Source organism: Rhea pennata, chromosome 27, assembly GCF_028389875.1.
Source record: "Rhea pennata isolate bPtePen1 chromosome 27, bPtePen1.pri, whole genome shotgun sequence".
Lineage (NCBI taxonomy): Eukaryota > Metazoa > Chordata > Aves > Rheiformes > Rheidae > Rhea > Rhea pennata.
In genome coordinates this window covers 4,479,124-4,506,607 of record NC_084689.1, presented here as the reverse complement: position 1 = coordinate 4,506,607, position 27,484 = coordinate 4,479,124, and the positions used below count along the sequence as shown (strand labels likewise).

Here is a 27,484-nt window from a genome sequence, read left to right as displayed (position 1 = left end):
CGCTGGTGCCTGCCACACCGAGAAGGGAGCTGCGGGGCTGAGCGCCCTGGAGGTAGCCGGCAGCACCCAAGGGTGGCGGGCACGGAGGCAGGATTCCCCTCCCCACCCCCCCCACCACCACCCCGGAGCTTCCCGGGGGGCCGACCGCGGTGACCGGGGAGAAGGGGGCGGCTTTCGCTTTTGCTTCCTTCCGCCTTTCGTTTCGGAGCCGCTCTGGAGCGAAAGGGCTGCCCGGCCCCGGGGGGGAGCCCCGCTGCTGGGCTGCTCTGGGGGGGGGGGGAGGGGGTCTCGTCTGCCCGGCGCCGCCTCCGTCGGGCCCCGTCCGCAGCCCGGCTCCGAGCCGCGGGCACGTGCGCCCGCTCGGGCACCTAAATCGCCAGGGTGCCCGGTGCGAGTGCTTTGGGTGCGGGGGCGATGGGGGGGGGGGAGTGGAGCGCAGCGCCGGGCCGCTTTGGAAAAGCATCGTTGCCGAGGGCTCTAAAAATAGAGTCATACTGGGATCTTAATGGGACTTTGTGGGAAACCTGGAAACATTTTCTCATCCCTGTAAATGAGTCCAGATGCATTAGCGATGACTGCATCGCATCCTGAGGTACCGCCGGAGGAAACCAGGACACGCTCGCGAGCCTCCGCTCCGTGCCGCGGTCGGGTGGGTCAGCAGAGAACTTGTTCGGCGGCCGAGCCGCGGCCTCCCTCCGCGCCGGCGGGGCGGTGGGACGGTGCGGCGGCCCCGGGCGCGAGCACGATGCTGCCGCGCTGCTCCTGGCCGGGCTGCCGACACCGTCCCCCCCCCCCGTCCCCTGCCCGGGAGGCCAGCGCGTTTGCACGCTGCCGCGAGCACGTGCGTGCTCCTGCCGGAGCGCTCTCGACGCTCCCCCTGCTATCCCGGGGCTTTCCGAAGCCGTGCGGTGCTGTCGGCGCTGCCGAGCATCCCTGCGGCTCCCCGGCGCTGCCGAGCATCCCCGCGAGCTCCCCGCCTTTACCCAGGGCCGCTCGAGGCTCCGGAGGGGGCCGCGGCGCGTGCTTGCCGCCGGCGCCGACTCCGGCAGCGCCTCCGAGCCCTGGGAGAAGGCTGGTCGCTGGCGTGGCGGCGCGGGGCTCGGCGGCGAGAGGGCACCGAGCACCCTCGGCGGGCGCCGCCGTGACCGGAGAGGAACCCCGCGTCCCGAACAGACTGCCTTTGTTCGGGACCCGGCGTCTGGGCCGCCGCCAAAACCCTCCCGAAATACGACCCGGCCCGGCTCCGCTTTGAAACGCCGGAGGCGAGCTCAGGAGAGCGCCCGGGGCGCTGGAGAGCCGCGGCCGAGCTTTCGCCCCGGGGCTCGGCGGGCGCCCGAGGCCGCCGCTCCTCTGCGAGCTGCCCGCGCCGCACCGCGCCGCCCCGGGGGGGTTGGGGGGGGCCCTGGCTTTGCAGCGCCGTCGACGTGGGCTCTGCGCTTTAGTCCCCGGCACCGGCGACGTGCGGGTGCAGCAGCCGGCGCCCGCGTTCCCATCTGACGGGTGCCGGCTGCCCGTCGTGGGGCTCAGGGATGGGGCCCCGGTGCCGCCACTCCCCCCCCTTCCGGCAGGCAGCCCCACGGGGCCCATCTTTGCACCCCGGTACGTGCGATAGCGCAGGCGGATGGAGGAAAAGGCCAGGATGGAGTGAGCAGGGCTGGAATTAAAATACGGCGGGAGAGAGAGAAAACCTCGGGGGCTGAAGCCGGGCTCCGAGCCCCAGGGCGACCCTGCTGCCTCAGTTTCCCTCTGCGCGTTCCCCGCGTGGGGCAGGGCTATAGCGGTGCAAATCTCCCTCCGTCCTGCCCTCCCTGGGGGGGGGGGGTGCAAGCAGCCCCCGGCCGTGAGCGATCTCCCAGGGGCCTCTGTGTCTCTGGGCTGGGGACCGGCCCTCCCTTGCAGGGCAGCGAATGGGCCCCGGCGTCCGGGGGCCCCTGCTCCAGTCCCTGGGAGATGCGGGTACCGCGGGCGGCCCCGGGGCCCCGCGGCCTCGGCGCTGGAGCAGGGCCGGGCGGAGGAGCTGCCAGAGCCGGGGCCTGCTGGCGAAACCTTATTTTTCCAGTTCCATAAAATGTTTCCCTTCCTCGAAGCCCTGGCGGGTGGAGGGGGGGGGTCGGCTGGGAAGCCACGTGGCCCTGGCTCTGCCGGCCGCGGGCCGGGGGGGGGGGCAGGCCGTGTGCCCCCCGGTAGCTCCCCTCCGTGCCCCCCCGGGGCTCTTCCCAGGCAGCCCGGCCCCAGGAGCCGGGAGCATCGTGCTCCCCCCGCTCCGGGGCGCCGTGCCTCAGTTTCCCCATCCTCGGAAAGGCGGAGCGGTGGGGCAGGCCGGCATGCTTGGGCTTCGGCAGTGCCCCGCGCGGCACCGACTCGGTGCGAAGCCCGGCCGGAGAGCGGCAGAAATTATGAATAAGCTCTTGTTAATAAATACTTTATGATGAACCCAAATAGATTTCCTCCTCTGGAACAATTATTGTAAAATGGGCTCTAATATGTTGCAGGGACGGCCCTGAGAAAGGTTGGGTGGATTTCAGGGACTAAGTGCCTTCCTCCGATAGACCCTAACGAGCGCTTTCAAATCATTTGCATCTGTCTCTGCAACAGGTCTCATTACCAGGTTAACTTATTACCGAGAGCCGTTTCTGCGAGCAGTTAATAAGCGGCTACGGGCGGATTTGCACATGCAAGTAGGAGCTGGACGAGAGCGTTGGGGCCGCACGTTTGGCGGGCGCCTGGCGGCCAGAGGGGCTCCGCGTGCTTCGGAGAGGGGAAACCGAGGCACCGAGCCGGCGCCGAGGTCCCGGCCCCGGGCTCCGATCGCTGCTCCCCGCTGCCTCGCTTTTGTTCTCCGGTGCAGATTTACGGCAGGCGCAAAGCAAAACCGGGCTCTGCGTTACGCCAGGTCGGCCGGAGCAGGGCGGATTAACCCCCTCGTTGGGATCGCGGCTGGATTAGACCCCTCTGGCTGCCGGGGCTCCCGCGGGGCCGGCGGCACCTGGAGGAGCCGGGGCGGCGGAGGCGATCCCAGACCTGCTTTGGGAGCGCTCGCCCCTGCCCGGGCTCGTCCGGGCCCCGGGGATCCGTAACTGGCGACAGCGGAGGCCATCGGAGCCGGCAGCATTTTTGAGGTGTGCGGTTGGCTGCCGGAGAGGCTGAGCATCCTTTAATAAAATAAACCCTGTGTGGTCCCCACGGGGGCCGAGGTGCCGTTAGCCTGGCCCGCGCCTCTCGGCGCGCGCACCGGCATCGGCCCCTCGCTCCCCCGAGCGCCGGCGGTGATGCCGCTGCGGAGCGAAACCCGCTGCCCAAGTGACGGTGCCCCCCCCCTTCCCCTTCCTCCTCCCCCGTTAAAACTGTGCGGGAATTTCCGGAGGAAACATGTGGTTTTTTTTGTTTTTTTTTTTCCTTGGAAAATTCAGGCTGTTGCACCCGGCCTGTTCGGAGCTGTTTGGACAAGGCGCTCATGCAAAGGAGCCGCGGAGGCCCGGCGGGCCGGTGCCGCGGCGCCGGGCTGCGCTCAGCGGCTGCCCCCCGCCCTGGGCTGGGGGGGACAGCGCAGCCGTGCCCAGGGCCTCCTTCCCGGGCCGCGGCGCTCCGTGCGCCTCTCGCCCTCCCCGGCTTTTGGCAAATCCCGCTCTCGCCGCTGCTTTCCCCGGGCAGAAAGCAAAAGCCCAGCCGACGCGTGGCCGGGTGGGAAACGGCCCTTGAAAATCCCTCTGTAGCAAAAGCTCGGCGCTAACCCCCGCCCCCCCCCCTTCCCGAATCGGGCGCGAGGGGTGCGAGGGGCCCCGCTGCCGGGGCCGGCAGCACCGGGCCGCCGGCGGGCTCCCCCGCCGGGTCGCGGGGCTTACGAGCCCGGGCTGGAACGGGCCCAAGAACAAGCTCTGCTGCCAGATTCCTGGCCGGAAATGCCCTAAGAACAGCCTTTTTCTGCGGTATTGCAGCATGTCTCTGCTTCCCAGCCCAGCAGAAACTCGGCAGCGCAAATGAAAAACAACAGAGGAAAAAGTTAACCAGAGCTTTGCCGGCTCTCCAGAGGGAGAAGCCAAGGAAAGGGGGGCGGGGGGGGGGGGTCCTGGCGCCCCTGCCGCCGCCCCGGGAGGGTGCAGCCCGCTCTCGGCGTGCAGGGCCGCGGCGGCCGGGCTGCCGGAGACGGGCGCAGCGGCGCTGCTCTGCCTCCCGCTCCCGAAAGGCGCCGAGTCCCCGGTGCTCCAGGCCCGCCGGCTTCCCGGCGAAGGCAACGAGCCTTTAGCCGAGCCAAAGCCCTCGACCGTCTGCCCCCGAGCCCTGGCCTGGCCCAGCCTGGCCCCGCTAAAGCAGATTAACTCCGTGCGGCATCGCCGCGCGGGATAAGCCGGGCGGGAGGGAAAGTTGTCGAGTGGCTGATCGGATTGCAGGAGCTGCCCGCCTTTCGGTTCAGCTCCGATGCCGCCTTAATCCTGGTGCAGGGGCGAAGGAGGGGACTCTGCCCCCGCTGATGCCCCTGCGGCTTTGGGGGCTGCGAGGGCTGGCGCGCCGCAGGGGAGACGCGCCGGGCGGCTCGGCGGCGGAGGCTGGATTTAGCCACGGCATCTTCCTTTTGCCCCATTTTTGGGGGTCTGAGCAGTGGGTCCGGGCAGGGATCCGAGCAGTGCGCTGGGGCAGGGGGATGCAAAGCAAGAGGCTGTGGGAACCCCTCCAAAAAGCAGTTCCTGCTGGCGGGAGGGCACAGAGCATCCCTGGCCCTCAGCAGCGGCACCGGGTCCCCCCGGCCTGTGCCAGGCCTGGAGGTGACGGGCGCTTTACGGCTCCGCGCCGAGGGCGAGCGGGACCCAAAGGCGCTGCCTGCCCGCGGGACGTGCCCACCCACCCAGCCCAGGGCTCAGCGGGCCCTCGCGCTCGCCCGGAGCTGCCGGGGGCCCCCGTGGCGGTGCCCCGGGTGGCAGCGCCCCGGGGCCGCGGCGGCCTGGCAGGGACGGGGACGCCGGGGCTGCGCCTCGCACCTTGCCCTCTGGCCAGCCCCGGCCCTGGCTGCCTGGGGAGGGTGTCGGGGACGGGATATGGCAGCAATTTGTAGGCTTCGTCTGAATAACCGGCCACCAAGGAAGATCAGCCGCCCACCGCCCCGGCCAAGTATTGTTTTTGGAACTCATTGCTTCTTTTTTCAGCTCCTGTCTTACTTTTCTTTGACCTTCTTCCCTGATTTAAGACACATGCCCAGCCCTTGCCCAGCTGCACTGAATTAGCGGCTCCTGTCGGGGAGGGATCCAGGCCCCATGGCTGAGTGGGGCTGCAGGCGCCCCGGGAGCAGCTAGTAGGGATCTGTCCCCGGGTGGGGATGGATCTGCATGGTTTGAGATGGCTCTTCCAGCAGAATGAGTCCCTGGGGAAGGGATGAGTCCCTGTGGTTGAGATCCCCCTGTATAGGTGGGTCCTCATGGTTGGGATGAGTCTCTCAGCAGGATGAGTCCCCTTGGCAGGATGGGTCTCCCAGCAGGGATGGGTCCCTGACAGGCATGAATCCCCGTAGTCAGGATAGGTCCCCACGAGTTGAAATAGGTCCCCCAGCAAGAATGGGTCCCCACAGTCAGGATGGGTGCCCAAGAAAGGATGGGTGTCCTAGCAGGGATGAGTCCCCACGGTTGGAATGGGTCCTGGGTGGAGATGGGTTCCCCAGCAGGGATGGGTCCCAGCGCTTGGGGTGGGTCACCAGAATCAGGATGGGTCCTAGGCGGAGATGGGTGCCCTGGCAGGGACGTGTCCTGTGGTCAGGAGGCGGTGGTTGCACCCGTGCCAAGCGGACGCCCCTTGCCCTTCCTGGTGGTGCCTGGCCCCGGCTGTGCCGGCACGGGGGGGTCGGGCAGGGGTGCAAGGGGGCACCCACTGGTGTCATGGCTTGGGTGATGCTGCTTTTTGGAGGTACTGATGGTGGGGGGAGGGGGAAGGAGGGTCTCCGGCTCCAGGGCCAGTGCTGGTGGGTAGTGGGGTTTGTGCCGGGGCGCCTGGTTTGGGATTAGCGAGGTCCATGCGGGGCCGATCCGTGCGGGAGGCTGGTTCGGGAGTCGCTGTCCGCTCCAGCCGGGGTCGCGTGGGGACAGCGAGCGCCGTCGCCCGCCCCAAGCAGGCCGGGGTCGGCCGCCGTCGCCGGAGCCGCTCGTTCGCCCGGCGCCTCCGTCTGCCGGGCTGAACCCGCCTGGATCCGTCCCTGCCGGCGTCCGGGCAGCCCCGGACTCCTGGGTCCCGCTCCGCAGCAGCGCCGGCCTCGCTCCTGCTCCGCGCCGTCGCCCCGTAAGGAGAGGCCCCGCGCGCCGGATCCTGCTTCCTCCCCGGCCATGCGCGGGGGGCTCTCGGCAGCTGGGAAAAGGGGGGGGGGGGGGAGAAAGCCTGAAAAAGGAGGGGGGAAAAAAAAAAAACTAAAGCAGAGAAACCGTCTTGGAGCGGTTAGGGTGGGCCGAGCCACGGGGGAGCGGCGGGATGGCGACGCGGCCACGTTTGCAGCCTCCGTCTCGGAGCGAATCCGCCCCGAGAAGAAAAACAATCCCTGGGCAAAAGCGCTGCCTCGCGCACTTCTCGTGTTTTCCTTGCCCGCCGCGAGCCCGGATTCCTTTCCCCGCTCGCTTTACGCCAAGCCTCTCGCAGCCAAACGAGCCCCGGCGAAAGGGGCCGGGAAGGGGCAGACGGGCCGGGTGCGGAGCCCGGCGGTGCGTCGCCCTCTCCCGGCGCGGCGAGCCTGGCCATGCCATGCCGTGCCGTGCTGTGCCATACCATGCCATGCCATGCCATGCCATGCCATGCCATGCCGGCGCCCAGGCTCCTTTCCCGCTCGGAGCCCGGTTATCCTTAAGCAGAGCGGTGCGGGAAGCGAGCAGGCAGCCCGGACCGGCGGCGGGGGGGCCGGTGCTGCGCGGCCCGCGGGGGCTTGGGGTTCTGCGCCCCGGCTCCACTGCGCTTTTTGGCCTCCCTTGGTGCCCTCGCAAAGGCGGCCGGGAAGCTGGCGGTGCTGCTTCGCCGGCGGCCCCACGCCGCAGCCGAGCCCCGAGCCCAGAGCCCTGGCACGAGCGGTCCCTAACGCCTCTTCACCTCCCTCCTCCTCCCCGGGGGCGATTTGCATCCTTTTATTTATTTATTTATTTATTTATTCTCTTCCCCCCCCCCATCCCATCCCATCCCGGGCAGGAAGCACGGACTTTCCGAACGGGGGGAAAAATCGGATGCGGGAAAGCTTGGAGGCGGCGGGGAGTGTGCGTGGGGCGGGAGTAGGGGGGGGGGGGATGGAGGCACTTTCCTTGTTTTCTTTCTGGGATGGACCCGTCCAGAAACGCTGGCCAAATGGAAAAAGACAGTCAGAGCACGACTCGCTCGCTGGGCCGGCGGCCAGCAGTCGGGCCGGCCGGGATCGGGGCAAGCTCGGGGAGTTTCCTCGCCGCGCGAGGAGCGGCGAGGTCCCGCGGCCCCGCGACTCGGCTCGGCTCGGCTCGGCCAGCCGGCTGCGCCTGGCACCGGCGCAGGTGGCCTCGGCGGATGCTCATCACCTGGCCGCGGCCGTGGGGAAATGTCAGCCTGGATTTCTGTGTCTGTCGGGAACGGATCCCGGCGCGTGTGGGTGGGAAGGGGAGAGGGTTAGGTTACTGCAGACACAGCACACGTTACGTAAGCGCCTTCCCCTCCGCAGCCCGATTAGCTCCATTACACCCAAGCCATCCCGAGGAGTTTATTGGCCTGGGAGAATTGCAGCCGGCAGGATTTATGGGCAGGCGCTGCAAAGGCTCTTCCCCGCGGCGCTGCCGGCCGCGAGGAGGGGCAGGGGAAAGGGGGGAGACGTCCCCGTGTGTCCCCCCCCGCGCCGCTCCCGCGGTTCGCCCCGCTGCCGTGGGCCGGGCGCGGGGGGTCCCGGTGCCTGGCGGGCGCCCACCTCTGCCCCTGTGGCCGCCGCCGCTGGTTAAACTGGGCCGGAGCCCAGTAGGGCAAGCCGTGCCACCTCCAAGAGCGCGGGAACGGTCCCAGCGGGTTCCCGTTGGCTCCCCGCCGCCTCGCGGCCCTGCCCGCCCGCGGAGCCGGGCGGAGGAGAGGGCCCCGGCGTCCAGGTGCCAGCTCCCTCGCCGCAAGCGCCACGCCGGCCCCCGCGGGGCGGTTCGGGCGGCGGACGCGGGGGTCCTGCGCGCGGGCGCTGGCCCGTGCCGCGCCGCCCGCGGGTGACAGCCTCTCCCTGTGCTCCCTGCAGGATGAGTTCCACCCCTTCATCGAAGCACTGCTCCCCCATGTCCGGGCCTTCGCCTACACCTGGTTCAACCTGCAGGCCCGCAAGCGCAAGTACTTCAAGAAGCACGAGAAGAGGATGACGAAGGACGAGGAGAGGGCGGTGAAGGACGAGCTGCTGAGCGAGAAGCCCGAAGTCAAGCAGAAGTGGGCCTCGCGCCTCCTGGCCAAGCTGCGCAAGGACATCCGGCCCGAGTGCCGCGAGGACTTCGTGCTCTCCATCACGGGCAAGAAGCCCTCGTGCTGCGTCCTCTCCAACCCCGACCAGAAGGGCAAGATGCGCCGCATCGACTGCCTGCGGCAGGCGGACAAGGTGTGGCGCCTCGACCTCGTCATGGTCATCCTCTTCAAAGGGATCCCGCTGGAGAGCACCGACGGCGAGCGCCTGGTCAAGTCGGGCCAGTGCACCAACCCCATCCTCTGCGTCCAGCCCCACCATATCAGCGTCTCCGTCAAGGAGCTCGATCTCTACCTGGCCTACTTCGTCCGCGAGAGAGGTAGGCGCCGCGCGCCCGGCTGGCGCTCGCGGGCAGGGCCGGAGCCGGGAGCGCTCCCCGCCGGGGCCGGTTTTCCAGCCAGGACGAGCCTTGCAATTACCGCCGAGCGTGGGTGCCCCCACGCCGCTGTTGCCCCCCAGCCCCGCTCCCCCTTCGTGCCTGCCCGGGACAGACCCTGGCCCCGCGGACGCTCGGGGCGCCGGCGGGCGTCCCCGGAGGGGAGCCCTGCATGCCGTGCCCGCCTGCCCGGAGCCGGCTGGCGGCAAGGCGCCGGCTGCTCGCGGCGCGGCTCCAGAGCCGGGGCGATCGGGCACGGAGCGGACGAGTGGGTGTCGGGCAGCCGAGGCTCGCGCCGGCTCGGGTCGCATCTTGTTTTACGCGGGCGGGTTTGGTGCCGCCGGTCGATACCGCGCTGGCGCCCGCCGCCCCGACGCACGGCGGCGCGCCGGGGCCGCCGGGGCCACGCAGGTGCAGCTCTCCAAGGAAAGGACCTTTCTTTTGGCCCGAGCGCTCGAGCGCTGCCTCCTCCGCGCCGCGCTCCCGGCGCTGGCCGCGGCCCAAGGACACGTAATGACACCGAGGGGGGCACTCGGGTGGCTGCAATCCCAACGAAGGGGATTGACGGGGCCGTAAATCACGGCGGCCGGAGGCGGCTCTGCCCCCGCCCGGCGAGGGAGCGGACACGCTGCGCGGCACCCCGTCTCCCCGGGGAGCTGCTCCGGCGAAGGGCAGATCGCCACCTCCGCGGCTAGCAGCTTGCAACCGCAATTCGGGCAATCGCTCCCCAAAACGCGCGGCCCCGGCGTGCCCCCCGCGGCGGCAGCGGCGGCCGTGGGCGCGGGGAGAGCCCTTGGTGCCGTGCCCGCCACGCAGCCGGCCGGGCCCAGCTCGGGATGCCCGCAGCATCCAGGGGAGGGCCGGCGGCGGTGCTGGGTGCCCCCCGCGCCAGGCTGGGTCAGGGTGGGTGGGGGGCCACGTGCAGGGCAGGGTGCTGGGTAACGGGGTGCATGTGGGGCGGGGAATGGGGTGCTGGGCTGAACCTGGGCGCTGGGTGCCGTGCACTGGGGATGCTCGGTGGTGGGGTGCCACGTGCCGTGCCGTGCCGTGCCAGGGGGGGCACCGCATCTGCGCCGGGTGTCCCCGGGCGGCCGGCAAACGCCCCCCTCTCGCCACCCGCCGCCTCCGACCTTGACCCCGGCGTCTGGGTCCCCAGCAGCCCGGAGTCACCTGACCGCCTAATTGGGAACACGGCGGCTGTAAATACGCTCTGATAAGGCCTGGCAGCCTCTCACTTTCCCTGTTAAGGTCGCTCCGCGCCCCGGTTAAGGGGGACCGGCGCCCGCCGCGGCCGCAGCCACGGCGGGGGGGGGAAACTGAGGCAGGAGGCGGCGGGCGCCCTCCGTGCCCCCGGCCGCCCGCGCACCCTCCTTCCCGCGCGTGTTCCCCCTCCGCACCCTGGCTGTCCCGCCACCGCCTAATGCCCCCCTCTGCGCCCCCCTCGGCCCCAGCAGCCCCAACGCCGCCCCAGCTGCCCCCCCTCCCGCCGCCTCCCCGCTCCCCCCCGGCAGCCCCCCGTTATCAGGCCGGAGCACGTCGGCGCGGCTCCCCCGCCTGCGCCCGGCCGCCCCGTTTCGCTGGCGTCAGCACAATTTTCCAGCCGCTGCTCTGGCAACGCGCGGGAGGGGAGGCCGGCGGGGGAGCCCCCGCAGCCCTGCCCTCCCCGCGGAGGGTCGCGGCGGTTTGGGGGGGGCGGGGGGAGCTCAGCTTCTCGTCTCCCCCTCCCCTGCCCCCGACCAATGCTCTGCGCTGCAGCGCTCGGTTTTGCCCCCCATCATGATGCCTGCAAGACCCGACGGCCTCCTGTGTCCCCTGCTGTTCTGCTGCACGTGGGGAAACTGAGGCACAAGTGATGCCAAGGGTGAGGGGCAGCAATGCAGCTGCCCAGGCGTACAGCTCCGGGTACGGCCGGACCCACACGTCCAGCCCCAGCGAGAGCTGGGAGGGAGGGGGTCCGGGGAGGGCGCACAGCGCCGCTGGCTGGAGCTGCGTCGCCCCGGCTCACCCGGGGACCCAGGTGCCCCCTGCCCAGGCGCATCCCTTCGGGGAGCCCCCAGGGATGGGGGGCAGCGGCACCCCCAGGGGGGTCATAAATCCAGCCGGATGGCTCCAATCCAAGCAGAGCCGGGGTGCCACGGGGGCCGTGGGAAAGGCGGGGGTGTCGCGGGGGCCACGGGAGCCCCCGCTGCGGCTCTGAGGGCATCTGGGATTAATACGCGCCGGGTGATTTGTGGGGTGAGGGGGATGAGATGGGGATGCTGGGGCTGGGGTGCCGGGGACCCAGGGAGACACACGGTGCGGTGTTGCCTGGGGCTGGGGGGGCACCCCGGGGCCGTGCTGTGGGCGCAGGAGCAGCAGGGTGCTGGAGCCACCGTGCCTGGGTGCCTGCGCCGCTGCCCCGTCCCCCCGCCGCCCTGGGGGTGCGGGGTGCAGGCCAGAGCCGGATGCTTGGGTCCCCTTGCCAGCATTCAACACCTCCCCCCAGCCTGAATCCCCCCCACCCCTCTCACCGTGCCCCAAGCAGGGGCATCCCCTGGCACCCTGCTGAGCCCAGCAGGCTCGTGGGTTCCCAGCTTGTCTTGGGTGCAGAGCTGGGTGCAGGGCTGGTGCAAGACCAGGTGCAGAGCTAGACTGGTACAGGACAGGGTGCAGGGCTGGGTGCAGAACCAGGTGCAGGTTCAGTTCTTGATGCGAGACTGGGTGCAGAACCGGGTCTGGGTGCAGTTTTCAGTGCAAGACTGGGTGCAGGCCTGGATACCATTCTCATTGCAGGGCTGGATGCAGCAGTGGGTGCAGGACTGGGTGCAGTTCTCTTTGCAAGACTGGGTGCAGGGCTGGGTTCTTTTCTTTTTTTTTTTTTTTTTTTTTGCTGGACTGGGTGCAGGGCTGGGTGCAGGACTGTGTGCAAGGGTAGGTGCAGTTCTCTTTGCAGGACTGGGTGCAGGGCTGGGTGCAGGACTGGGTGCAATTCTCTTTGCAGGACTGGGTGCAGGACTGGGTGCAAGGGTAGGTGCAGTTCTCTTTGCAGGACTGGGTGCAGGGCTGGGTGCAGGACTAGGTGCAGAGGTGGATGCAGTTCTCTGCAGGGCTGGGTGCAGGACTGGGTGCAGGACTGGGTGCAATTCTCTTTGCAGGACTGGGTGCAGGACTGGGTGCAAGGGTAGGTGCAGTCCTCCTTGCAGGACTGGGTGCAGGGCTGGGTGCAGGGCTGGGCTCTGCGCACTGCAGTGGGGGAGGGGTTGGCGCTGCAGCCCAGAGCTGGGCGTGCGGGGGGGGGGGAAGCTCGGAGGTCGCTGGTGAAAGTCAAAAGCATTGCAGTAAAATGGTAATCAATCTCCCCAGTTGATTGTGCCAGGACCTTCGAAGCATTACGGAGAGATTCCTCCTCAGCTGCTCCCTACAACAGCAGCCAGCTCCCCCGCACCCCAAGTCCCTGCGCCCCAGTCCCTGCACCCCCATCTCTATATCTCTACCCCTGCACCCCCATCCCGGCACCTCCCATCCTTGTGCACCCATCACTGCACCCTGCACCTCCATCCCTGCACTCCCATCTCTGTATCCCCATCCCCACACCCCCATCCCGGTGCCTCTCATCCTTGTGCACCCATCTCTGCACCCTGCACCCCCATCCCTGCACCCCCATCCCAGCGCTCCCCAGCACTGCACCCACCATCCCTGCAGTCCTGTCCCTATGCACCCATCTCTGCACTCTCCAACCCTGCACCCCCACCCCTGCATCCCCCACCCCTGCACCCACCATCCCTGCAGCCCCCATCCCTGCAGCCCCCTTCCCGGCAGCCCCCATCCCTGTGCCCCCCGCATCCCAGCCCAGTGCTGGATCGGGGCCAGGGGAGCAGATGGGGTCTGGGAGCTGGAGGGAAGCGAGTGGAGAGAGTTGGGGGGGGGGGGTCCCAGCCCCTCTGCCCTTTCGGGGTGCTCCCTTACCCCGAGCTCCCCGCGGGGTGCTGGCGATCTGGCAGTGGCTGTGCTCAGCGTGCACCCCGTGCTGCGAGCTTCCCCCGGGGGTGTCCGGTGGGTGAGCACAGCCAGTCCCTCCCTGCCTCTGTCCTTGCACCCCGGGGACCCTTGGGATCGCTGTCTGGGGAGCACCCCGCGGCGTGGCCCGGCAGATGGGTGCCGGGAAGGAAAGGGCAGGGCAGCGGGCGCGAGAGCGGCACCTCACTCGCGGCGGCCTTGGCAAGAAGCAGCCTTTCTCCTCGGCGGCGCCGAGCGCGGGCAGCGCCCGCAGGCAGCGCGGGGAGGCAGGGAGCTCCTCTCCGTGCCAGCGCGTCTGTAGCCTCCCCGAGCCTGGCAGCCCGTTATCTCCCCTCACCAGCCTCGCCGCTGGCTGGAGGCAGGCGAGGCAGATGGCACCAATCTGCCGCCGAGCCTGTGCCAGGCCTCTCGTCCTGAGCACGCCTGATGGCCGTGCCAGGGCGGCCGTGCCAAACGTCTGCGCGGTCCCTCCAGATGGAGGATCAGGCGTTTCCCCGGGCAGCCCCGCTCCGGCAGCCCGCGCACAAATATTTATCAGCACGGTTGCAAAGAGATTGACAGGGTGGACAATATTTGGGCTCTGCCTTTCGCAGACGTGCACCGGGCACTCGCAGACAGGCCGGCCCTGATAACCCCCTCTCCCCCCCGCCCCCGGCGGGCAGATAAACACGCATGCAACCCCCCCCCCCGCCAGGTATCTCTATTCCCAGCTAAACGGCTGCAGTGCGCGGGAAAGCCGGCGCCGAGCTCCTTGAGATAGGCAGAGGCCGCTGGAGAAGACTCCCTCTGCAAAAGGCACGACCGTATTAGACATCGGAGAATCTACCCCGAGCGGCTTCCTGCCTGGGGGAGCTGCGCGCCGCGGCGGATGCGGAGTGCGGAGTCGGGGGGCTGTCGAGGGGCCGTGCCGGGGCTCCGGTGAGCCCAGCGCTCCCCGGCCCCCCGCAGCGTCGCGGCGGCCCGTGTCCGGCCTGCGAGCAGCTGCGCTCGGGTCCCGCGGCGCTGCCCCCTCTCCCTTCGCCTCTGCCGCGGCGGCGGAGATGCCCGGCACGGCTGAAGGCCGCTCCGAATCGATTTGCCGGCGACCTTGGAGAGGTCAGGGCTCCCCCGGCTCTCCTGCAGCACACGCCGAGCCGGCGGCGCGCGGGAGACAGGGAGCGCGCCGGCAGCCCGGCCCCAGCACCCGGCACCCGCCGGGGGCTCCCGGAGCACCCGCGGGCCCGAGCGGAGCCACTTGCGTGCCGCAGGGCGGGGAGCGGGGCCGGCCGTGGCGTCACTAGCGGAGCGAGCGGCTCCGTGCTCAGCCCCGCGGGACGTGGCCCGAGAGGTTGCCGCTGCTGCCGGGGGGAGCGGAGCAGAGGCGCGGCGCGGCCGGGCTGTGATGCCGATCGGGTCGGCGTCGGGGCCTGGCAAGGGGTGACGCCGGGTGCCCCCGGGCGGGGGGCAGTGGCAGAGAGGAGGGGGCACCCGCCCGCCGGAGCTGTTCCAGCGCCATTCAGCGCCCGATGAATAAAAGATGAGCGGGAGTTTGTCTCGCTAGCACCTGCCGTCCGCCGCCTCCGCCACCCGCCCCGTCCCCCCAACCCGCCCCGCGCGCGCTGGCAAGCGCCGTGCCCTCCCCGGGGCCTGCAGTTGCCATCCTGGCCGGGCGCCCGGCTCCGTGCCGTGCGAGCGAGGGGACAGCTGGGGGAGCAGATGCCAGCGGCTCGCTCCCTCCCGGCTCGGGGCCCGCCGGCGGCAGCGGGCACGGAGGGAACAGACGCCGCCGAGCCCCCGGCGTGTTAATGCTCCCGCGGCGACACTTCCCGGTGGCGGGGCTGGCACGGACAGCTGGAGCCCGGGCCCTGCCGGGATGCCCCTGCCAAGCCGGCCCCCAGCTCCCCGCCGCCGCAGCTGCCCGCGCTGGGGGTTTGCCCGCGCCGGGGGCTCAGCCAGCCCGCAAAGCCCAGCGAGGCCGTGGCACCGCGTGCCGTGCTGCCGGAGCCCGCTTGCTCCCTGCCGGCCCCGTGCGGTGTTGCCCAGGGAGGTGCTTGCGGGCCGGCGTGCTCCATGGCCCCGGGTTTAGCGCGAGCCCCCCCTCCAGGGCGCCAGCTGGCTTGCGGTACCCGTGCATGGCGACGGACGCGCGCCGGCCTCGGTGCGGGGTTGCGGGCAGGGATATTCCCAGAGAGCCCTGGGAGGGATGCCGGCGCCACCGTGCATGGTGCAAACACGCACGTGCATCACGGGGAGGCCCAGCCCGGCACAGCCTGGCAACGTGGTCACGCCGAGGGACCGTGCCACAGCTCCAGCCGTGCCGTAGAGCCCGCCGGCAGCGTGCTGTGCTGTGGGGCCGCGCTGCGGGGCCGGGCTGTGCCCCCAACGTAGCGGGGAGGGGGCCGGAGCCGATGGCGGCCCTGGCGCCCACGGCCCCCCTCCCTGCAGCAGCTGCCGCGGGGGCTCAGCCTTGGCACCGGCGGGCGCCCGAGCCGGCCGGCAGCTGCCAGGCTGCCGCAGGCAGTGCAATGCCAGGCTGCGGCAGCTGGCACGGCCCAGCCGGGGCAGATGGCGGCAGGTGGCGGTGGCCGAGGCGGGCAGCGCCGGGGGGCGGCCGGGGCCCGTGGCGTGGCGTGGCCTGGTGTGGCGTGGTGTGGCGTGGCATGGCGTGGCCGGACCCTCCCGGCACCGCACACACTGCCCCAGCCCTGCGCCACCTCCCTGCCTCCTCCCTCCTCGCTGGGTCCTCTCCCTCTGCCATCGCATCCCTCCTCCTCCTCTTCATCTCGCCTTTTCTTCCATCCTCCCAGCCTCCGTTCTTCCTTCCCTTTCTTTCTCTCTTCCTTCCCCTTCTCTTTTCCTTCCTTCCCTTTTTTCCTTTTCTTTCCTGCCTCCCACATTTTCTTCCTTCCTCTTTCTTTCTTTACATTTTTCTTTCCTTCCTTCTTTCCTTATTTCTTTTCCCTTCTTCCTTCCCTTCCCCTTCCCTTCCCCTTCCCCTTTCCCATTCTTTCTTTCTTTTTCTCTTTCCCTCCCTTCCTTTCTTTCCTTCTCTCTTCCTTCCATCCTTTTCCTTTCATTTTCCTTGTTGCTACCTTCTTTCTTTCCTTCATTATCACTTTCCCTTTCCTTCTTCCTTTCTTCCTTCTCTTTCTTTTCCTTCCTTCCTTCTCTCTTTCCCTCCCTCTCTCTCCTCCGGCGGGTTCGGGGCCCAGCGGGCCGGGCATCGCCGGCGGCACCGTGCCGCAGCCAGGCCTGGGGGTCCCTCCCGGGCGGAGAACCCGCAGCCGCAGCCCCGAGGGCAGTGCGGTGGCCCGGCTCAGCCCGGCGCCCGCTGCCCCCCGCGCGCCCGGGCGCCTCGCCGGCCCCCGGGCAGAGGCCCAGGCCCGGCAGAAACGCCGGCGGCGGTGCGCGGGGGGCGGCGGAGGGTTCCCGCATGGCGCGGCCGGCCCTTGCCATCTCCCGATGGCGCCCGGGGGTCAGGCGAGGACAAGCCCGCCCGGCTCCCAGCACGGAGGCGCTTAAAGGCGCCGGCGGCCGCCGCCGCGCTCGCGCCTCCCCGGCCTCCCGCCTCGGCCAGCTGGCTGCAGCCGGCTAACGTGGCAGTGGGGGAGCGTCTCCCGCACGCCGCTGGCTCGCTCCGCGCCGCTGCGCTCTCCCCGGCCCCTTGGGGCTTCTCCGGGGCCCGGCGGGGGTGCTGCGAGCTTCCCCGGGGCAGTGTCGCGGCGGCGCGGAGAGGGGTATCGATGCCGGCGGCACCAACCGTGCCCTGCGCCATGACGGCCCCCGGCAGCCCCCTCCTCCGCGCTGCAGCCCCCGTAGTGGGGGGTCACATGTTGCGAGCTTCCCCGGAGCAGTGCCCCGGCCCGTCTCGTCCCAGCTGCCTGCCCCCACCCTGGCGCGGCAGCTGGGAAGTGGGATGCGCAGGGGGATGCCAAAGCGGCGCCTGGCGCTGGGAAATGCCTCCCACCCTCCCAGCCCACCCCAGGGGGGGCCGGGAGGGACGGCACGCTCGGCACCCGGAGAGCTGCATTCGGGTCCCAACCGCAGCCCCAGCCGCAGGCTGCTCCGCGGGGAAGCTGCCGCCCGGTGCTATTTCTGCACTCCCAGGCCTCCAAGAGGCCAGGCGGAGACCCAGCGAGCTCCTCTCACCCCTGGCAGCGCCGCATCCCGCCAGGCACAGGCAGGGATGAGCCCCCAGCCCTGGGGCGGCAGAGCTGCGCGTTAGGCAGAGGGATCCCAGAGGGATCCTGACACATCAGCTCAGCCAGCATGGCCACCGGGGCCGGGTTCAGCTGGGATTTACCCGGAGCACACAGGGTTTCTCGGGGTATTATATAAGAGGAGGTTACACAAGTGGGTCTGTTCCGGGTTTTATGTAAGGGCTACTTTAGCCTGTGTGAGAGCGAGACGGGCAGAGCCGCTTAGACGAGTGTTAATGAAGCTGCCGAGCCCCGACGGCGAAGGGGGGCCCTGGGGGAGCTGGCGGGGTGGGGGGGGGAGGGTGGAGAGAGGGATCCCAAGTGCTAATCACCTCCTCCAGCCTCTTCTCAACCCTCACTCGGGGTCTGAGTGCCTCGTACGGACCAGGCTCCCCTATGTCTCCATGCTTCCTCCGTCCCAACTAGGCTGTTCACTCTGGGCCCTAGTGATGCACACCATTGCTGAGGGGCAGATGCACAGACCCATCAAGGGCTGTGCACCAGTTCCATTTCAGATTGAGGGTGCTGGGGCCGCACAGACACAGAGGGAGGGACAGGCCTTGTCCCAGAGGAATTACAGCTGAATCGGTGCCAGGGGAAAATGAGGCACAGAGGAGGAGCCTGCAGGCACGGGTGCTTGTCGCTGCGCCTGCCGGCGCTGAGCCCTCTCTCAGTTGAGCAGAGTCAGGTGGAGAAGATGGGGAAAGACGGAAACCTGCCGTCCCCATGGCTGCCCTCGCCAAGGGGCCAGGGCTGCCCTCGCCGGCGGCGGCCGGCAGCTCTGCCAGCCCCCGAGCATCTTCCAGCATCTCTGCGCCTGCGCCCCTTGCCGCGCTCCGCTGCCGGTAACATCCGTGCCCTGTTACCGTAAGTGCTCGGGCACGGAGCCAGGGCTCTCACGCAACTCGTGCCAGGGCCTGGCAGCCGCCGGGGGCTGGGGTACCAGCCCCCCGGCCCCAGCGGCAAGGAGCCCCCAGCAGCCCCGCGAGCCGCGGCGCGGGGTGGCTCAGCGCTTCTTCCCTGGGGGAGCCTGGCTCCTGCTGCCGCGTCTCCGGGCTCCGCTGTCTCCTGGTCCTGGCGGGGGGTGCAGCGGGGGCGGGGTGGTGGAGGGGGTCCCCGATGGAGGAGATGGGCGAGGGGGCCGTTCCCACGCGCCGAGGGGCATGAAGTCACCGTGGGGGCGGGCGGCTCGGTGCCAGCCCAGCCCGCTTGGGAACAGGCCCTGTGTGCCAAGGGATCCATAATTCAATGGGTGGCATCGATCCAGGCTGCAGCGCGCTCGGGCAGCCCGGGCAGCCCTCGCCGCTCCCCCCCCTCGCCGTCCCAACACACACACTTTTCTATTTTAAGAGAACAAGCTATCGACCTGTTGGGCACTGAGATCTCCCCCCACCGCTCGCTCGGCGCAGTGGGAGGGGGACCGGGCGCTTAACCCCTTCCCCCGCCGGGCTCCTCCACGCCGCCTGGCTCGGGCAGCGGGGCGGTGCCGCCGCCGAGGGTCGCGCGCTCCCCTTGCCTTGCACGCTGCTGGCAGCTCCGCTCCCTTTTGTGCCCGCTGCCGATTTTGGCGGTGACGGCTGCGTCGGTACAGCCCGGGCGCTGAGGGTAAAGCACACGCCACCCTGGGGGGTTATTTCTCCCTAAATCCCCGGCTCCAGGACTCATGTGCACTTACGGATCCCTCTATCCAGAGCGGTGCTGCTCTTGCCACCGGGAGCACCTCCAAGCAGGGAGGCCAGGCGCCACGGTGAGGGGCGGGAGAGATGCCCCATTGGCCCCATCCCTTCCCTCTTGGTCCAGGCACCGCAGCATAGTAGCCCGGATCCTGGGGATCCCTGGCACTGGGATCCAAGGCCCCTTACCTCTGTTCTCCCCCCACCACCAGTGACACAGCCCTGGCACCCAGGAGGCAAAGGATGCAGGGTGGGAGCCGGGCTGGGAAAGCCCAGCCCGAACCGGGGCTTTTCCAGGGATGTTCAGGGCTGGGGCGGGTGCGTGAGCCGACCGGGAAAGGAGCCGCTTGGCAGTTAAAGATTAAAGGTGCCTGTGATGAATACGCGGAAGACGTCGGGTCAAATCCATCAGCTCCGCGGGGCGCGGGGGCACGGCGGGGCGACGCCGGGCGCAGGGAAGCCGCCGGGCGGTGCACAGCAGCCGGCGCCGCAGACCCGCCGTGAACCCAGGCCCCGGCGTGCGTCTCCCGGAGCGGCCGGGAGATGCAAAGCAAGCGTCTCCGTGGGGCGCCGGGGAAGCCGGGTCTGGAGCGGGAGGCAATGGCGGCGCTTTGGGGCTTTTTGCATTGGCACCGGAGGAAGGAGCCCGGCCCTGCCGGCACGGGGTGGCGCGATGTGGGGCGTTCGGCCCCCCGCGGCCGCTGCGCCGACCCCGCGCCGGCAGCTCGCCGATGCCATCGCCATTTTAGCAGGCGCTGGCCGTCCGCAGGCAGCAGTCACATGGCGGCCGAGCGCAGCGCCTGGCCCGGGCTCCGCTCCGGAGGAGGCAGCCAGAAATGTGCTGGCAGCTCGCACGGCGCAGCCGTGACACTCCCCAGTAGCTGGGGAGCCCGCCGGGTACCCGCACCGAAATCCGGCTCGGCACCCGGTGCCGAGCACTTTCCCGAGGGAGGGAAGGGCACGGAGGTGGGGGTGATGGCGGGGGGGGGATCCCAGCCTGGCGCAGCTCCAGGCCCGCTCGGCGCCTCTGCCGGGCGCCCCGACGGCGGCCCCCGTTGCTCGCGCCTGCGTTTTTATTTCTGCAGCTTGGCCGGGCTGCGGGGCGGGCGACGCTCCTGCTGTCGGGTCTCTGAGCGCCGCGGGCAGAGCCGCAGCCCGCGCCGGGACGGCTCAGCCTGCAGCGCTGCGCCTGCCTTCCGGGCCTGGGCGGGTTTTGGGGCCGCGGGAGCCGAGCGGGGGGCTGCCCTGCTGCGCGGCGAGCCTGCGACGCGGTGCCTGGCATGGCTGGTGGGCCGCTGGAGCAGCCCCCGGCAAGCGGCCACTAGCCCCGGCGGCTGGCCACGAGGTCCCGCTTCGTGCCCAGGCTCTGCGGGCACCCTTGGGGCGGGGGAGGACATGCGGGGGTCCCAGAGCATGTGAAGGACCATGTGGGGCATCTTGACGTGGGCAAAGGACTGCGTGGGGTATCTTGGGGTGGGTGAAGGGTTGTGTGGGGTGTCTTGGGGTGGATGAAGGACCATTTGGGCATCTCGGAGTGAGCAAAGGACCGTGTAGGGTATCTTGGGGTGGCTGAAGGACCGTGTAGGGTGTCTTGAAGTAAGCAAAGGGCCATGTGGGGCATCTTGGGGTGGATGAAGGGCCATTTGGGCATCTTGGGGTGAGCAAAGGACCATGTAGGGTATCTTGGGGTGGGTGAAGGACCATGTAGGGTATGTCAAAGTAAGCCAAGGGCCATGTGGGGCATCTTGGGGTGGATGAAGGACAATTTGGACATCTTGGGCTGAGCAAAGGACCACGCAGGGTATCTGGGGTTGAGCGAAGGACTGCGTGGGGCATCTTGGGGTGAGTGCAAGGCTGTGAGGAGTATCTCAGGGCAGGAAGGACCATGTGGGGTGTCTTCGGGGGGGGAGCAAAGGGCAGTGTAGGGTACCTCAGGGTGAGTGAAGGGCTGTTTGGGGTATCTTGTGGTGGGTAAAGGACCATACGGGGCACCTCAGGGAGAGCGAAAGGCCGCGGGGCACCTCGGGGCGAGCAAAGGGAGCCCGCGGGTTGTCTCGAGGTGAGCAAAGGGCCGCGCGGGCGCCTCCGGGTCCCGGCGGGGTTTCCCAGCGGCCGGGCGCCCCGCTCGCCCGGAGCGCTGCCGGCTCGCCGCGGGGGCCGGGGAGGCGCAGCGGGTGCGGGGGGGGGGGGGGGGGGGGGAACGGCCCGCTCCGCCGGTCTCTCGGCTCTAACCACTAGACGCCGCCCCGTTGCCTTGGCAGGCCTCCATCGCTAACCACTTCCAGAGCCGCTGCGAGATTTGTTTTTTTAAGAGGCGAGGGAGGGGAGGGCGCGCCGCGTCCAGCAGCGCCTGTGCGCGCGCCCGCCGGCGCCCCGGGGCTCGCCGCCGCCGCCGCCTCGCGCCCCTTCGCGCCCCGTCCCCAGCGGACACCACCGGGGCCGCTCTCTCCTGCCTCGCCTCCCGCTTCCCTGGCACCCGTTCCCGTCTGTCCCGTTGCCGCCGCCTCCTCCCTCCCCGCCTGGGAGCGTGACGCGTTTTTCTGAAGAAAAGGGAAAACGGAGAGATGGAGAGAAGGAGGAGGGGGGGGAGTGGGGAATAAAAAAAGGAAAAGAAACCCCCCCTGCCCCGCTCCCCGTCCCCGCCGCCCCTGCAGGCCTCGCCTGGCACCGGGCCGGCGGCCCCCCTCCACCGCCCGGCTCCCTGCATCCCTCCCCGGCTGCCGGAGGAATTTGCGCTCCCTAAAATGGCTGCCTGGAGGAAACGCGGCGCGCGAGGCGAGGCGGGGGGCCGGGCGCGAGCGAGGCGGGGGGCGCGGGACGCTCGCCCCTCGCGCGCCCGAAATGGCCGCCGGCGCGGGGGGTGGGGGGGGGGGGGCGGCACGTGAGGGAGAGGGACAACATGGCGGGGGGGGGGGGAGCAAGGGCAGCAGGCCAAAATATTTCCCTCCCACAGCCCGCCGCCCCGCACGCTTCCCCTCGCCCCCGCGCGCCGGGATGGATGGAGAGCCAGCCGCGGCAGCGGCGGGACGGCGGCGGCGGCGGGACCCCCCCCCTCCCGCCGCCTCCCCCCTCCCACCACCCGCCTCCGGCTTGGCCCGGCGCCCGCGCCAAGGCGCGCCGGCACAAAATGGCTGTCGGGCCGGCACGGGGGAGACGGGCCGCGGCGAGGGGAGGCCGACAAAATGGCTGCGCGGAGGCGAGCGGGCCCCGGGGCGGGGGGGTGGGGGGGGGCTCGGGGGGCGGCGGGGCGTTGGCGGTGCGCGGACCCCGGCGGCTCGCTCGGCTTCGCCTCCCGGGCGGAGGGGACCGCCGCGCGCGGGCGGCAAGGGGTCTGGGGAGAAGCGCGTGAAAGGGGAGAGGAAAAAATGGGGGGGGAAGAGTGGGGGGACGAAGAAAAAAAGGAAAAAAAAAGAAAAAAGAACCCCCCCCAGCAGGCTGGTTGGCAACGCTGGGCCGCTGTGTTTTGACTGCGTTGTTTGGATTGTCTCAGCCTTTTCCCGGCATCAGCCAAAGCTGCGAAAGGAAAATGCCGAAGGCCAAACAGGTGGGAGGAGGAGGAGGATGGAGGGAGCAAGAGAAAAGAGGGACGAAGGAGCGGTGGGGGGGGGATAAAAAACAACGACAACAACAAAAATCATGGAAGTTTTGGAAGGGCTTCGAAAAGGCGCCTGGCCCCGCCGGGGCGCGCGGGAGGCCGGCCGGCGGGCCGGGGCTCTCGGCTCGGGGCGGGAAGGATGCTCTGCTGAAGAGCGGCTTCCACGGCGCGTTCCCGCGGCGCCCGTGGCGGGGACGGGGAGGCGGCACCACCCCCGGCTCCGGGCACGGCGGCACCGGCGGCAGCACCGGCGGCGGCGGCACCGGCGGCGGGCGGCAGGGGCTCGGGCCCCGGCGCGATCCCTGTGCGGTCACTTCGCCGGCGGCCGTGCTGCAACCTCCGCCGCCGCCACCCCCGGGGGGAGAGGCCATGGGGCCCGGCGAGCCGGGAAACTCCCTGGGAACGATGCTGAGTGCCGCTCGTCGGCACCGGAGCGCCGGCACCTCCTGGCTTCTCCCTCCTCGCGGCCAGCGCGGGCCCGGCCGCCCCTCGCCACGGGAGCTGGGGAGAGGGAGGGCGACTGCTGGCAAATGCAGCGCAGGATGCTGGAGAAACCAATACCGCTGAGCTCAGCGTCTGCACGGCTGCCCGGGGAGGCGGATTATTTTTAGATAAGATGGAGCGGGGACAGGCCGTGCCGGGCTGCAGGCCGCCCTGCGCCAGGGCGTTTCTGCCGCGGGAAGGGGAAGGGCGGCGGGGGGGGGGAGGTTGTAGTGGAGGTTTCCCCGGGCACGACGGCTCTCCCCGGTGGAAACCTCGCCCGGCGGCGGCGGCGACCATGGAGTTTCTTCCCCTTCCAGGCTGCGTCGGACGCTGCCCCCCGCCCCAGGGAGGGCCCGGCCGGGCTCCGGCGCGGTGCGGATCCCTCAACCCGCTCCGCTCGGTGCGTGCGGCACTGCGGGGCGTCTGCGGAGCGCCGGGGGCCTGCGCCGCTCGGTCCGCGCTCGGCCAAGCCGCGGGGAGGTGGGAGGCAAGGAGCCGGGCCCAGCAAAGCGCACAGGGCGTCCGGAGAGGGTAATTCCCAGGCAGCGGGACCGGAAACGAAGCGGCAGCGTGCGTCACGCCGCCCAACGGCTGGAGGAACTGGAGGAAGCGGCGAGGCCGGAATCGCTCCAGGATGCTGGGATAACAGCCGGCGTGGCCGTGCGCGGCCCGCGGGCCGGAGCGCCGAGGGTTACGTTTCTGCAGGAAGCGGAGAATTGCCACATATCCTGCAGGAGCCGGCGGAGACGGGGAGGGGCGCGTTTCTGCGCCCTGCACGCGTGCGCTCCCGCACGCCCCTGCCGACACGTGGCCGCCGCCGCCGCCGCCACCCTCCGCGCGAGGGGACCGCGGGCGTTACGGGGAACGGGGTGGGGGACGAGCTGCCCGCTCCCCTCAGACGGAGCCCGGCTCTTTGCAGCGCGGCTCTTGCAAGGAGCCCGGGGGGCCGGCACCGGCATCGCGGGGTGCTGGGGACGAGCGGAGGCGAAGCGGGGAGAGGCCTCCCAAGGCGCTGTGCAAACGTGGGGCGGCCTGGGAGCCTCGAGCGACGACGCCGGCGTCCCGCGGGCCGCGAGGTCGGCCCGTGGGGTGCGCCGCGCTGCGTCGCGCCGCCGGGGCGAACCGCTCCGGGCCCGGGTCCGCCGCGGCGCTTCCAAGAGCAGCAAGGGAGCAGCGATTCCCCCCTCCCCCCCCACCGCCGCGGCGGTGCCGCCGGGGCGCTTCCGCGGCGCCGGCGGCCGGGAGCTTCCTCCATTACCGGCGTCGGCGGGCAGGAGGCCCCGGCGGCCGCGGCGGCTCCTTAATCGCCGCCCAGCGGCACGGCGAGCGCTGGCGAGCGAGCGCAGGGCGTGGAGGGGCCATTACGGCACCGAACCGTATTGCATAACGGAGCCATTAGTGTTCGTCTGTCACCATGGGAACCCCGGCGGCCGCCGCGCCGGGCGTTTTCAACCGCGCGAGGGAAGGGGCGTCCTCGGGGCTTTGGCACCGCCAGGGCCCTCGCGAGCCTGGCCGATCCAGCTCGCTGCATCCGTAGCAGGGGACCGCAGGGAGGGACGAGCCGAGGCCGTTTCCCGGTGGCAGGGGATGTGCCGGTTTGCCTGCAACCCTCGCGAGGCGGGAGCCAGCCTGCTGGCCCGTGCCTCGGTTTCCCCACTTGTGCCATCAGCCCTGTTATCCCACCTGGGGCAGCACCAAGCGTCTAAAGTTCTTTCAGGGCTGGGTAGCAGTGTGTTCAGGCTCTGATCCCTCCGAGGATGGCTAGGAACCAGGCAGGATGGTGCCCACATCTGAATGCCTCTCCCGCGGCATTCAGATGCAGTCCCGCGTCTTCCTCCACCTCGCTTGCAGCCGCCCAGGCCGGGAGCCGTGGCTGCAGCAGGCCGTGCAGTGCCCATGCCCGCCGGCGCCCACGTGGCAGCGGCACGGCTGCAGGAGCACGCTTTGACCCCTCGCGGGGCTGGCGCGGGGGGCTCGGGGCGGTATTCGGCTGGCAGGTATCGCCGGGTTGCACCCAAGAGCGGCGTCTCACCCCGTTTCCTCCTCTTCCAGATTCAGAGCAGAGCAGCAGTCCCCGGACAGGCATTGGCTCGGATCAGGAGGACAGCAAACCCATCACATTGGGTAAGTGGGGGCACGGCGGGGTGGAGGGGGTCAAAGCCCTCCCGTCCAGCCAGACGGGCCCAGCGCGCCTGGGTGCACGGGCTCTTTCGAGCCCTCGGGGTGCCGCCGTGTCCGTGCCCCATGTGGACCTCCAGACAGGCTGGGTGCCACGGGGCGGGCGATGCTTCCAGTTGCCCTGCTTGCGTGGGGTGTTTCCCCTTGAAGCCCCATCTCCCGGGGTCGGGACACCGCAGGAGACCCTCAGCTTGGAGGTCCTTGGCCAGGGCAGTTGCCAGCCCTCACGGTGGCGGGTACACGTGGAGGAAAGCGGAGCAGCCCGCGGGAGCACCTGCGGCACGGGATTTCCTGGGACTCGCGTGGGTCCCTGATGGCGCCCGGCTCAGTACCCCCAGGGCCTGAACTGGCCACGTACACCCACCTCCTGGATGCATGAGCCCCTCCCAGAGCCCCCAGGGACCCCGCGGCCGACACAGTCCCGTCGGCACGGCAGGCGCTTCCCCCGCAGAGCCGCGGCCCGGGCAGGAGGAGCAGGGCAGGCCGGCGGATTTGCAGCCGGCAGGAAGAGCCGGGGCGGGGGGGGGGAAGGTCGGGGGGGGCCGAGGGGAGCGGAAAGGCAGCGATCGGGCTGCGTTGAATGGAAAAAGGCCGCATAGAGGAAAGCGCTGAGCGAGGGGCTTTCTCTGCGCCGTAGGAGCCCGCCGGCTGCTCCGCAGCCCCTGGTGACTCCCCGACCCCGAGCGAGCCGCGGCCCCTGGCACGTTGCAGCCGGAGCGCTGACTCAGCGCGGCAGGGCTGCGGCGCTCGCGGCGGGCGGGTGAGCGATGGCTGCGGCTCCGCGCCGGTCGCCGCAAGGGGCTGGGGCGCCAGGCGGACACAGTGGAATGAGTTTCGCACGGCCTCAGCCCCCAGCTAGGGGCCGGTGGGGCCGGTGAGGCAGGGCGGCCCGGACGCCCGGCATGGCTCGGGGCAGGCGGAGGGGCCGGCCGGACTCTTCCGTGCTGAGTAGCGCCGCGGCCGCGTTTGATTCCTGCCCGCTTGTGTCCGGCCAGGACAGAGCTTCCCGGGGACTCGGCTCTGGCCACCTCCGGTGCAGCCAGCGCCCATCCCCGCTCCCCCCTTGGCCGGGGCTGCGAAGGATCCGGCCGGCCACGCGGCCGAGGGCAAAGGCAGGCACGAGGATTTGGGGCTGATCCGAGGTCCGGAGATGTGCCCGAGGTGGCACAGGAGCCCCCGCAGAGCCCCACTGGGGCTGTTTCCCCGGGGCGGACGGCAGCATCACGCAGGTGCCGCGCTGTCAGCTCACCAGCGTGCTGCACGGCGCTCTGCCCCCGGGGCACGGGCAGCAGCCGTGGGGAAACTGAGGCACGGAGCAACCCTGAAAGGGGAAACCGAGGCACGGAGCAGCCATGGGGAGGAAACTGAGGCACGGAGCAGCCCTGGGGAGAAAATCGAGGCACAGAGCAGCCTTGGGAGAGGAAACTGAGGCACGGAGCAGCCCTGGGGAGAAAAATGAGGCACGGAGCAGTCCTGGGGAGGAAAGCGAGGCACGGAGCAGCCCTGGGACATCATTTTTGCCGGAGCGGACTGGTTGAGAGGGTCACGCGAGTGGGCCTGGGGGAGCCTCGTTGCTCACGGAAGGAAGCGGAGTTGAACGTGTTCACGGAGGACACAGCAAAACAGATTACGGACGAGGAACCAGCAGGCCTTTACGAGGACGTGGGAAGTGGGAACTGTCCAGATGCCGCAGGAGGTCGACGGGATGATGATGGTTCGGAGACGACCCTCCAGGCTGCTTAACGGAGCGGGGAGACGTCTAGGAGAAAATCCTGCTCCTCGAGGTGCTTCGCTTCTCCGCGCAGAGGCCAAGGCGGGGACCGATCCGCTGCCGGAGTCGGGGACGGACGCGGCGCCGCTCGAGGAGGGACGATAGGGAGATGCTGCCGCGGGACCGGAGCCGAGGGAGTCCCACAGGGCGCGATGTCCTCGAGCAGTGCTCCCCTCCCGGGACGAGGAAGACGCTGGAGATGCCGACAAGTGCCCGGACGCCTTCCTCCACCTCACACACCCGGCTGGCTCGGTGCCTCCCGAGGTGGCCTGGGGACTGCAGTCCTTGCACCCGGAGCGCCCGGCTGGCTCAGTCCCTGCACAGGGCTCCCTGTGTGACCTGGCTCAGCCTCCTTTGCTCCCAAAGGGACCTGGGTCCCCCTTGGGAGGACCCCTGAGTGAGCCTGCCCGGCCCCATCGCCCTGCCCGTGGCCTGGGAGCGTGGCCCCACACGCTGCTCTGCCGGGGAGCGCATAAGCGCAGGCCCCAGCCGGGGAGATCTGGGGTGCAGGCGAGACGTCAGGGTGAGGGTTGGAGCCCAAGCGGGTGCTGGGGCAGGCGTGGGGTCCCCCACCGCTGCTCAGTGCTTTCTCCTCTCTCCTTTGCAGATTCAACAGACTTCCAAGAAAGCTTTGTGACCTCGGGGGTGTTCAGCGTCACCGAGCTCATCCAGGTGTCCCGAAGTGAGTGCCGCAGTGGCGCGCGTTCCCCTGGCGCGGTACCCCGCTCCGGCTTCCCAGGCCCCGCAGCACCCAGCCAGCCCCGACTTCCCTGCCGCCCGCACGGCCCCGCAGCAGAGCCGCCTCCGCGGGTTTGAGCTCGGGGCTGGGG

General features: G+C 70.3%; 1 protein-coding gene across 7 annotated transcripts in view; it reads left to right on the top strand.

Moving 5' to 3' along the window:
- NFIC (nuclear factor I C) overlaps positions 1–27,484 on the top strand; it is a 53,166-nt gene that overhangs the window by 11,685 nt on the left and 13,997 nt on the right. For all 7 annotated transcript variants that reach the window (XM_062596321.1, XM_062596322.1, XM_062596320.1 and 4 more), the window contains exons 2-4: positions 8,192–8,723; positions 24,758–24,829; positions 27,262–27,336. In XM_062596321.1, the coding sequence (XP_062452305.1) occupies positions 8,192–8,723; positions 24,758–24,829; positions 27,262–27,336 (679 nt within the window). The remainder of the gene's footprint in view (positions 1–8,191; positions 8,724–24,757; positions 24,830–27,261; positions 27,337–27,484) is intronic.